This window comes from Dermacentor silvarum, chromosome 2 (assembly GCF_013339745.2).
Source record: "Dermacentor silvarum isolate Dsil-2018 chromosome 2, BIME_Dsil_1.4, whole genome shotgun sequence".
In the NCBI taxonomy this organism is placed as follows: Eukaryota; Metazoa; Arthropoda; class Arachnida; order Ixodida; family Ixodidae; genus Dermacentor; species Dermacentor silvarum.
In genome coordinates, this window is record NC_051155.1 from 76524066 (window position 1) to 76536543 (window position 12478).

At 47.5% G+C, this 12478-nt stretch overlaps 1 protein-coding gene across 4 annotated transcripts in view; it reads right to left on the minus strand.

Annotated features, from left to right (window-relative positions):
• LOC119441569 (arylsulfatase B-like) overlaps nt 1–12478 on the minus strand; it is an 85557-nt gene that overhangs the window by 56929 nt on the left and 16150 nt on the right. For all 4 annotated transcript variants that reach the window (XM_049661415.1, XM_049661416.1, XM_037706177.2 and 1 more), the window contains 2 exons: nt 4549–4708; nt 177–289 (listed from right to left, as the gene is read on the minus strand). In XM_049661415.1, the coding sequence (XP_049517372.1) occupies nt 177–289; nt 4549–4708 (273 nt within the window). The remainder of the gene's footprint in view (nt 1–176; nt 290–4548; nt 4709–12478) is intronic.

Sequence of the window (12478 nt, forward strand, 5' to 3'; positions counted from 1 at the left end):
CACATTGACGCTGAAATAACGCAAATTCCATCGCAGTTCTCTTCCAATCTATGGCACTTCTCTTCCAAACTCTTGTGCGTTATTTCTAAACGAAAGTGAACATTGCAGATACCACTGCGCAGGTACCTGTAAAACAGCAAAACACGGAACTGACCTCACCCATGTGAAGATTATACCTTTCCAAGCATGTAAGAAGTGTATCCGAGGTCGTTGAGCCATTCTGGAAGGAGCTTCAAGTTGAGTGGCAATCCCCTGGGCTCGGACATCTTGATAACGAAATGCTGCATGCCTATGGAGATGTTCAAGTGTCATTTTTTGTACGTTCATTACGATCAAATTTCATTCCTATGGCCATAGTCCCTCAATACTTTTCTGGTCACGAAACTCCGCCGTCACTCTATGGGAGAGCTGATATGTCGCATGAAGCCGCCGCGCTGCGGCGCCACCGCAGCTGAGAGGCCACCTTTCTCGGTGTTAAACCCGGAGAGACTGCAGATGCGGCCGGTGTGGGCTCAAAGTTTGGACGCGTACTTTATATTTGTGATTGATCTTAAGGCAAGATCCGAATTCTGGTATTCTACAATTGAAGTGTTTTAGATATTGTGTGCCGGCGGGCAGTTCCAGCTACAAAGGCAGTGCCGAAAAGGTATCGCTATTTTGCATGCCGAGTATTCGTGAGCACTTCGAGAATTGGAAGCGAGTCATACCACGGCAAGAAACGGATGATTTCAGCTTCGAGCCCAAGTATATATCTGCGTGTGTGCGCGAAGTACTTTGGTCCATCATCCATCTCCGTACGGACGATTTCACGATAAACGGTGACGCCGTAGCGTTGCCGAGGGACAAGCCGCGCCTCAGGCCTACTGCCATTCCTCGTGTTCTGGACGGCCTTTGTGTGCGTGTGCGCGTGATTCTCAGTAGCCTGTTCTATTTACAAGATTTATTTCATTTACATATTTCAAATAACATCATCGGTGCCTATTAGTATCTGTCCATGAGAACAAAAGCACATATAAAAACTTTGTTCTGGTTTAAACAATAAAATATTTATGACCTGTAACCGTGATTGCACTGTCTGTGTGTTGGTATTTTTGACGGCAAATTATTCGCATAAGCACTTAGTTTGAGTTCTTGCCTATGGATTTTGCATGCTGATAGCAACAGCTATTGACAATTCTAACTAACATTTGCTTAAGTTTGCTACCTCAGCGCTGCACGGCTTTCAAAAGGGCGAACCCACAGAACTAATTTTGTTTCCTGAAGCAAACTAGGCTTCCAGCCGTGATAAATGGGACATTATGAACTTACTGCGGCAGGAAAAGCAAGATGTCAGTTTTCTGTGTCAATACAACTTTCAGATCGTTTTTGAGCTCTACACTACAGCAGTGCTGAGTGAAAGCGAAAATTAAACGTCATTTCTCATAAGACTTTTCGCGAGTTAGAACGGCTGCATTTGCACTTCAAAGAACGCTCGCGATTCAAATACTATTATGCGTCGCAGTTCTCCAAGGAGGTATGGTACTGAGTGCAACGTCAATCCTCGTTACTCTGCTTGTGTGAGTTAGAGATTAATAAGCACAGTGCTGAGTCAGTCGGGCTTAATAATCCGTTTGGGTTTTCATAGGGTATATTGACAACGAAAATCGCGTTTTGAAACTTTGTCGCACATTTGGAATAACACGCACGAAAACTAGCAAAGCTTGCGATACATGAAAATGACAATACTTCCCTTCAAGCAAGAGTTTCATTCACGGCCACGATCTGCCGATGTACCTGTTCCAAACTAATTCTGACGTCATAGAAAATTTTATGGTATGTGCGATTACAATCTGCCACCATCGCCTGAACGGCTCGAGTGCAATTGGAATTCAGTAACAGCACACGAGCTTAAGCTCAGGTTGTCGTTTACGGGCAACGCCACGCCGCTAATGTCTTATTCTTTGTATAGCACATAAAATTCGCTTAAAAGTTTTTAATCGAAACCGGTTGGGCCAACTAATGGCAGATTTCTCAGTAAGAAGAATTCTATGCGCGTCGTCTGCTGACACACGGAGCCGCCAGCTGACTTTGAGATTGTTTACTTTATATACGCGCCTTGATTTCGTTTAGAAAACACTCTCAGATTTTCAAGTTTGGATACTGTCACTGCTACGACAAAATATAATGTAAATAAAACCGAAAAGAAGCTGGGCTTTCCGCCGCAACGCGACCAGAGCAGAAAAAATACCGCCACCGTCTGCGGCGGCCGCTCGGCTAGGTGACCTTTCTTTTACCACGGCGCCCCTAGCGGCAGGCGCTGGCTCTATATCAAACTGAGGCGGGAGTTTCGTGACCACAAAAAGCTACTAAGGGGCTATGATATTAGTTTCAAGCTGAGTGCTATGAAACATTCTTTATACTGGAGTGTGATGGCGTAAGCTAGACTTTCTGACTCCCAAGGGCTTCGGCGAGCTAGAAGTTGAGACCGAAAACGCGTATAGGTGCACACCAAACTAGCGCTCAAACATTCGCGTTAGTGACTCGTAACTATCCTATGAGTTTGTCGAAGATTTTTTTCACCGGTGCTATTGCACTTAGGAAGGCTTAGCAAAGACGCGTATGAAGCCTGCAATCTTCAAGATGCACGCACCGCCAGCCATCTTTTTTAGGCTATTTATGACTTCCATTTTCCTTGAAATGGTAATTGTACCACTGTTGTCAGAGAAAATACATTTCCCTTGTCATACCAACACCAGGAATTTCACCGCACGCAAAGCCCCCATTTAATGTCTATAAGAAACCTGTGCATCCAGTTCATCCATTGAACTTTTCTGCGCAATATCTACGTTAGCCTTGTCACCTCGTTTAAAACGAATGCAATAGCAGTTAGGATCGGTGAAAGCTTATTTGTCGTCCGAGGCAGCTACATGCAGTATTAGTTTTTATACGCTAAAACAAAGACGTACAGTTGCGTGCAATATGAGCTGCAACATGGTGACCCAGGTCGAAGGTACCCAAAAATACATGACGGCGCTGACATACGAAAATTGGTTTCATAAATACCAGTAATCGGAATGGCGTTTAGTTCAGGATTTTTTTCCTATGGCGGCGCCTGCGGGCAGACTTGGTGCACCCTTCAACCATGGGCTACGTGTTGCAGCTCATATTGCACCTGACTGTGCATTCATGGCCGCATTGGCATACAACGGTGATGAGATTTATTTAGTGACAGCTACCATATTACCACATCGCAGCTTTGCACTACTCACGGCAAGCAAGCAAGTCTTCGGTAGTCCACATAATATTAACGCGCCCTGTCTGAGTACGTTGGAAAAATATGAGTGTGGGTTAATTAAGGGCTTTTAGTTGTAAATCGAAAGTTACCGTAGTGTCTTTGGTCAATAGATGAAACTTGCAATGCCGTATTCTTTTTTTTATTTCATTTGACTTCCTAATGAAAGTAATGGCGTTACGACAGCTGTTACACAGAGTACTATCGGCAGTTATCAGCAATGGAGAATTCGAGCCAAAAATTCTGCTGCAAAAAATAAAACATTTTTTTGCCAGACGTACGAAATAGAGGAAGAATAGTAATTGATTTCTCTATAGATAGCATAATTTCGTTAATGAATATTTTGAAATAACAGCTTTGTAGCAGATAAAGCAATTAAGAAACTGAGAACAGTGTGTTTACAGAATTCCTACGTATGTATAAATGCTCTGATCAGGGCGATTTTCGTAGTATTGATTCCGACAATGAGCGATGAACCACATGACGAGGATACGTGCATATAAACGGAACACGGCATGCCCAGGAGAACAACCAGAAAACTTGCACGATTTAGGTAATTCCTGTGGATTCATATCGAGAAACTATGCTTTTATCAAAATCAATGCATTTATTTCAGGAGCGCTACACACAATCATGTAGGCAATCGATGCCAGAAGCTAAAATATCTAGGGACCGAATTGGTGACGCATAATAACTGCTCAAATTACAACAAACAAATGATTAATTATCTTAGGTTTATTCCCGCTTCATTAGTATAAGTAATATTTTACCATATGTGTGAACATTGCTATCTTTTTTTTGCTCTCTATAGAGCTTACAGATTATTGAGCTTGAGCCATCACAGGCGATATCTACAAGGCTTGCCATCTCTTGCGTTCACCAAGACAGGCTCGCCAGGTAATCTGCTATTGCACCTGCGATCCTTCGCTCGAAATTAGTTCACTGTGTAGTAAACGGCTTCACACTGTCTTTCCCCGAATTATGGGCCCACCCGCCGCTATATCAGTGGCTATGGCGTTACCCAGACGGGCATGATGTCACGAGTCCGATTCCCAGCCACAGCGGCCGCATTGCAATGGTGGGCGGAATTCAAAAAATAAATGATGGTGTTCCGTGAATTGGTGGCACAATAAAAAAATTTAAACACGGGGGCCAAATAAATTTTCGATCCTTCCGCTACACGGTTCCTATCATGCACTGCGCAGTTTATGGATGTTAGACTGCATAATTTCACAGTTGGAGGCCCAATATGTGTAAGACAGACAGAGTAGCCGCACCTGTGTGTATGGGATAGCGCCCAGTCATGATCGCTGTCCTTGACGGTGTGCATAAGGGCTGGTGGTAGAGTCTCGTGAGACGGACTCCATTCCAGGCCAGAGCATCGATATTTGGAGTGCGTATCTGCGGGTTCCCATTGTAGCTGAGGTCGGCCCAACCCTGTGGATAAACTTTAGTCAATATCAGTGATCAGAGCACCGGCTAAAGGAAGCTAGGAATTCCATTTAGTGACGTAAAGAGCGTAAGTATCTTAATGTGTTCTCTTTGTTTTAGGCAAGGCGGTTTATATTTGGGCCCAAATATAAAACAATTCAGCCATACAAGGATGACATAGAGGCACAAAGTATTTATATACACAGGTACTCCTGCATGTGAATCTTTTGTGCCTCTACCACACCGTGCCCTAGTCCTGTTGTGCATGTCTCAAATTTGTGTCACGCACATTAACGTCGAGTCCAATGCACTGTCACAGCTGATGGGTGGGTCTCGTCGGCTGAGCTCACTGAGGCAGTACGAGTGTCTCAGTTGGAAATATTAGGCCAGTTCAAAACAGGGAGAAAAACCATGGAATGGGTAGGAATGCAATGTGACAGAGGTGCCCCGACTGGCAAGAAGGACATTCCGTTGGACGTGCATTAACGCTTCCGAATTGCCTCCCTACCTAAAACTATGCATCCTATCTACAACAAAGAGAGGAGAGCTCACAGGGCTAAGGCTCTAGTAAATAAACTTAAAAGCACACCTGGCGCATAAAGTAGCGTACGTGGACGCCGCTTGAGGCCGAGACGCGGCCGCGGTATAGACGGTGGTAGATGGCGACGGGTGTGTCAAGATAGCGTGCTCCACGTGCACGAGGGACGCCTGTACAGCCGAGGAGGTTGCAGTAGCACTCGCTTGTGCGGGTACAAAAGCGGGAGTCATATTACGCGATAGCAAATTAGCTATCCCAAATTTTACCAAAGGGAGAATCTCGGAAGAGGCCCTCCAAATTCTACTCAAAACCCCTCCTAGCAGGGACATAACTTTTATTTGCGTTCCGGCGCATGAAGAAGTCCCAGGTAACGAAGCCGCTCACGAGCTCGCTCGAGCACTCTACCACCGTGCAACTCTAGAGCAGCCAGTTCCAGGGATCAAAGATAACACCATCACATACAAGGAAATTGTAGATAATTTCAAAGCTGAAAGAAGAATCTTTCCCCCTCCGAATCGATCTCTCTCACTGGAGGACGCTCGCATTTGGCGGCACCTCCAGGGAAATAATTATATATCACCATATTGGATCTGCTTATCAGACGAGGGACTATAACGGCGCCCTCTGCAAAATTTGTAAGGAGAAAGGTACGCTAGACCATGTAATATGGGAATGTGCTGGCTCCCCAGGGGCCAAGGAAAACATTGACAGTATAGAGAAGCCTGGGAGGCCTTGCTCCAGAGCGCGGCTGAAGACGACCAGAGTCGAGCAATCCGCCTGGCCGTTGAGGCCGTGAAGACTCGCCGTCTTCAACGCGCAGGGACTGCTTCGTCCTGCCTTCCTACCTACGTGTGGGTTAAGAGGCGGGCACCCCTGCTCGGTGGAATAATAGAGTTTTCAATCAATCAGTCGTCGGGATGTATGCCGTCTCACGCTTTCCTGAAGTGTGGTGTACAAAATAAAAATAAAAGAAGACACTGGCACGTCACATCTTTAAACTGTTTCCCGATAAGCCCCCCCCCCCCCCCTTCCTCTCACGCCATGGCTCCCGAGCGCTTGTACCGTTGTGTTCTTTAACTAGAACAGAAACTGCACAAAAAAGGAATGCAATTCTACCTCAAGTTGACTTTGATCAAAGACAATCTTCCTGAGCGAGGTGGGGGCGAGGATTGGGTGTGTGAACACTATATTGCGATAGCTCCGCTAGGGCGATAACGTTTGTTCTACGTTTACTAGATCTTAAGTGAACTTCAAAATTTGTCTGATCAGTTATCATTTTCACCATAGTCGTCACATACCAAGTGGACCCACTTGCACGTACCAAGCTGCAGCTATCATAATCGAAGGGGCACATACATATCCAATAACACATACCTAGTCACAACATACATAGTGGCCCTCAGTGGCTCATACACCATGTGACACATTCAAAGTGGCACTTATATTTACGCTTCACTATCTCAGGGATCGGCCCATGAAAGTGACTGGAAACACAAATATCTTATACGGGAATAAACAAGGGGGCGGGAGTGTAGTCCCCAAGGAAGACTTCTTTAAAGGCCCCCTCACCAGGTCTAGCCATTTTGAGCTGACAAGCGCAGTGCATACAATGTGCGCAAGCGATCATGTCTGCTAAGTATTACACCTCTACGTGCCCCAGAAACAGGTCAAATTTCGAACTAAACGCCGTTCGCCCTTCTCTTCGCGGGTGCCGCGCTGCCAGCCGGAGAGTCGACGTATTTCACACAAGTGCGCCTATGTAGATCGCAGTGCTCTGACGGCGCTCGTAGTGACATTTCACTTAGAGAATTATTGAAGGCAACATCAGTTACCTGTTTAACCTACTGCTTCAATCGACGGATTAAAGTTTAGAGAACTAGTAATAAAACGTACAGACCGGATGTCTGCGTGCTATTCTTTTACTTCGCACAGCAGCACGAGAGATGTACTTCCGTTTCGTCTGCTTGTTCCCACGTCGTGCAGTCACGCGCACTGATGATGAAAGTATGTTTTCGTAATTTGTGGTTCGTATCAAGAAACTATTATGAAATAAAGAAAATAAACTTTCTTGCCAAGGCGGGATTCGAACCCGCGTACCCACGGTCCCAAGGCGAGCATCGTAACCACTAGGCACGCTTGCAGAACATGCATTTATGCTACCACATGACTGCGTCCGAGCGTCGTCGTCTTCGTCCACAGCTGGCGCGTTCGCACGCGCTCATGCTCTGCGAGGTGAAGAAGACGTTTTGCGCGCTGTGCTCAGGGGCGAGATAAAGAAAATGAGAGCCAGAGAGAGAGAGAGACAGAGGGATTCACGGAGTGGGTCTGATGGAACGCGTTGTCGGCATTCCAACGCGGTGGAACGCGGTGTCGGTGATGCACGCTGCGCTATGCAACGCGTAGTGACGACCGTAAGTCCGAGAGAGAGAGAGAGAGAGAGAGAAAGACTCGCTTTCACGGAGCGGGTCTGCTGGAACGCGTTGTCGGCATTGCAACGCGGTGGAACGTGGTGTCGGCATTACGGCCAGCTTGGCTGTGTCTCGAGCTTTGCGCGGCCTAGTGCAAGGTTTCGCTTTTTATTGCGATAGCAATTATATGGACACTCCAAAGCAGATTTCTGCCGTCGGCGTCGCCGTCGTCGTCGCCGTTGCCGTCGCCATCGCCGTTGCCGTGAGGTTCCGTATGACGTCAGTGGAGATGAAATCGTCGCCGCGCGCCGCCGAACGCTGTATGTGCGAGTGAAAGGGCGCGAGGGACGCGCTCTAACTGGGAGTGAACCCACGGCGAACAAACGCGCGTTCTGCGCCGTGCTTCCTTAAGGGCTGCAGAAGTAGGCGTCTCTTTCCTTCTTTACAATCACCATATATGAGAGCAAACGCGCCTTCTTCCGACACGCGAAAGGCGGTGGGGGGGGGGGGGGGGAAGAGAAGTGACGGTTAGCGGTGGCACCAAGTGCCTATTTATATCAGAGGCTCCTGCAACAGTCGGCAACGCCGCACGCATTTTGTGCGAACGCGGGCAAAACGCCGACGGCGTCGACATTAGTTCTGCGTGTTGCCGGTGCTGCTGCATGTCCAAGTTTATACAGCTGATAAAGATACTATCATTACTCCGTATAGCTCTCTACAAATTTGCTATCGCAATTGGTGCTTCGCCTTTCAGTTGAAACTGCGACCACTTTTTTGATACCGGGACGTAATGAAAATTCACGCATAAACTCTTGTGGCAGTTGTCAAATTATGCGTAAGCATTGTGCCACTTGGTCATCTTCATGCAGCCCAGTGTCATTACCAACGTTATGAAACTTGATCCGACCAGTATAAACGACAGCGCTGTGGCGACACGTACTGCTGCGGATGGTGGCGCAAGGTGAGTTCATGACGCAAGGAAGCTACCTCAGGTGGCGGCAGCTGCGTTTATTACATTCTGATTATTATAAACCATTATCAAAATTTTGCGTCTTATCCATTCACGTGGGGTCATTGTGAACCGTGATCAACCGTACCCTGACGGTGGCTGCACATGGCGTGACCGCGCGTGCCCTATCTTCAAAGCGAGCTGCGATGGGGACAGGGTGCGGCGAGTGCTGCTATACCTTTGTCTGCACTGTGCTCTCGACGATTAGTTCGCGTTCAACTGAGACACGCGGGCCCTATCTTGAAAGGGATCTGCGTTGGGGACGCCGCTGAGTTCGCGTTGAAGTGAGAGGCAGCACGAAGGTCAATCCGCTTGCTGCTGCGGACCGTATCTTGAAAGCGATCGTCTTACGTGATGGACGGACGGACGGGCCGACGGACTGGTTTCCTCGTTGGTTAGACATACAATGCCTCCGCATTAAAAAAGTCGCACTTTCGCCTGAAAGGCGAAACATCAATTGTGATAGCAATTTTACTAGTAATGAGCTATACGGAGTAAGGATAATAGTTTTGTCGGCTGCATAAAAATGGACACATTCCCTTACTAACGGAAATAACAAGCATGGTGTGAGCGCGCACAATAAAGCATGAATACATCACACTCGATTATCGCAGACAACTACCGTCACAACGCTGGAATGAGCAAGCGCGGCTGCAGCTGCGAGCGAAGGTTCGTGCGGTCTATCGCTTCAACGAAAACTGAGTGTCGAAAGCACAGCGCATACAAAGAGCCGTGGGGAGATCGCTTTCAAGATTAAGTTCGCGTGACAGGCCTCAACCGCGCAAACCACAAGTACGCAGTCGCTGGCATAGTAGAAGCCGCGCCCCCTCCCTGCCGCGTTGCCTTCCCGCTTTCCTCCTTTCGCGGGGTAGATTTAGGTGCCAGTTTCCCTTGCGCCCGGTCGCAAGATGCGCATTTTGTGCCGCATCTAAACGTTGCCTCCCCTGGCTCCCTCCCATCCCCCCACGGCCTTTCGCGCGACGGAAGACATTGATTTGCTCTGCGCCATGCGTTCTCTCTCTCTGAAAACGCGCGTCGCTCGCGCACTTTCACTCGCACATACAGCATACGGAGTGCAGCGACCATTTTAGCGCCGTTGGACTTTATCCGGAACCTCACGGCGACAACGACGGCGAAGGCAGAAATGCGCTTGGAGTGTCCATATAATTGCTATCGCAATAAAGATAGCGCCGCCATTACCAACTTCCATAACTTCGAATGATCTAGAGCGCGTAGCTCCTCATCATGACCTCTGATATAAGGCGGCGCACGTGGGTGCCTGGGGCGCACTGAAATACTTGGAAGCAGTTTACTGGGATTTACGTCATAGCCACAAACACCAGGTGTACGCGTCGTCTGCTAAGGTGCTGTTTGAAAGCTGGTAACGAGAAAACTATGCACTTACAAACTCTGCATGCGGCTTTGCCAAAATTGCTTTAGTGCCAGATACCACTCATTTATAACAAATTTTGCGGGCAAATCGGATACGGTGGTGGCATAACTTCATTTTATTTCCTTGGGTTGTCATAGAAGTGCATGGGTTGGTTTGAACCTAACCGATATAGAAAAGCGATGCAAATAGGAATCTGGAGCACTGCTTAGATAAAACAGGATATGCAAAATTATCTGCTTCAATGACTTGGCATTGGCATGACCATGATTTACAGATGACTGGATGGAAGGAGAGGGAGAGGCACACTGTTCATTGTGTATGGGAGTGGATTGTTGGGCTATTTGATACATGGTTATACTAGGAGAATCTCTTAAAGTTAACTTGTTCTTCCAAACACCTTCCTGTCGATTTGTCTATGTCTGCCTCTCGAAGTTTTCACTTTTTCAAGTTTGCTGACATTCTCCTAGTATGTTCATTGTTTATGCTGCCCTTGTGCACTATGAGGTACAGTGTGAAATAGAAAGTGTGATATATTTGTATTCCGCTTATTATGTGCCTATTTAATAGCATTTTGTTGAACGCGGTAAGATTATAAAGCAACTGTTCTTTTTTTTTAAGATGAGCGAAAATGACAAGGAAGGGTGTTGCTTGCTCGGTTGGTCGTTGTGTAATTATAAGGCCTAATTTTAACTACGAAGGAAATAATCTAATGCTTTCAGGCGCTATCCTTAACTTCACCCATTAGAACTATTTCCCGAAATCAAAGAGTAAACTTGTAAAGGAATTTTTATTCCTCACGCAGGAGGTATGGTTGTGGTGTATTGTTAGAACACCTGCTCCAGAGTTGTGCGATTCTTGGTTTCAACATTCGTAAATTTCAGAATTTAGTTTCCGAGGCTTCGTGGTGGGATGTTGCAAGCAGCCGCGATTGTTAAAGGAATCCTCAAGTTACAGAGTTAACCTTATTGTCATGGCTCACTGGAGACAAGAGCGAAGAGCGGTATTTAATTGAGATAATTAGGACAAAACGCTCAGTCCAAACTTCTTCTCTACCACCTCGCTTGCACGCTCGAGGTTATTGTCTTCGTCGTCAGCGTGGTTGGGCACAGATAGCGTCGCGGCATTTGCCCCCTCCAGAAGGAGCATCGTCCCGATGCTCGGCGGGTAGCACCCGCTGATCATCAAACCAAAGAGTACCCATGTCATTCAGAAAAATAAGGTTGCATGCGCACCACGTGCACAGTCTCAGGCAGGTTCATACGGCGCCTTGAGCAGGATGGACTGTCAGGAACAACTTCATAGTTGACGTTGCTAAGCCGTCGTAGAACCTTGTATGGACCGAAGTATCGGCGTAGAAGTTTCTCCGCGAGGCCCCGGCGGCGTACTGGAGTCCAAACCCAGACTCTTTGGCCGGGATGGTAGACGACGCATCGATGGTGTTGATTGTAACGTCGGGCATCTCGGTCTTGCTGGCTAGTTATGCGAACGCGCGCGAGCTGTCTTGCTTCTTCGGCGCGCGCTGTAAAATCTGCGGCGTCAGTCTCGGAATCACTGGAATCATGAGGAAGCATTGTATCCAGTATCCAGCATTGTAGTCGCTTCTCGACCGTGGAGGAGACTGAATGGTGTCATTCTTGTTGTTTCTTGCCGAGCCGTATTATAAGCAAAGGTGACGTAGAGTAATATTTGGTCCCAGTTCTTGTGATCAACATCGACATACATGCACGGCATGTCTGCGAGAGTCTTGTTGAGGCGCTCCGTAAGTCCATTACTTTGCGGGTGATAGGCTGTCGTCCTGCTATGTGCCGTGCCACTGAGCGTTAGTACAGTTCGCAAAAGTTCAGCCGTGAACGTGGTTCCCCTGTCGGTTACGATGACCGCTGGAGCACCGTGCCTCAGGACGACGTTTTCAATGAAGAACTGTGCGGCCTCGGCTGCTGTGCTGCTCGGAAGTGCCTTGGTTTCTGCATATCGCGTGAGGTAGTCTGTCGCAACTATGATCCACTTATTTCCGGCGGCAGATATTGGGAATGGGCGCAAAAGGTCCATCCCAATTTGTGCAAACGGCGTTTCCGGCACTGGAACAGGATGCAATAGTCCGGCAGGTTTCGCAGGTGGTACTTTTCGTCGTTGGCAGTCAACGCACGTTCGAACGTAGTGCTTCACCTGTGCTGCGAGCCGTGGCCAGTAGTACTTTTCTTTGATCCGCGCTAATGTTCTTGTGTACCCTAGGTGGCCTGAGGTAGCTTCATCGTGACAGGACTGCAATATTTCATTGCGGAGAGCTTTAGGGACGACTAGTAGATATCTGTGCTCTGTTGAAGAGAAGTTATTTCTAAAAAGAACACCTTTGCGTATGCAGAATGACGACAGGTACCTTGAGAACAATCCAGGCTTGTTTGTGGTGCGGCCTTCTAAGAAATCAATT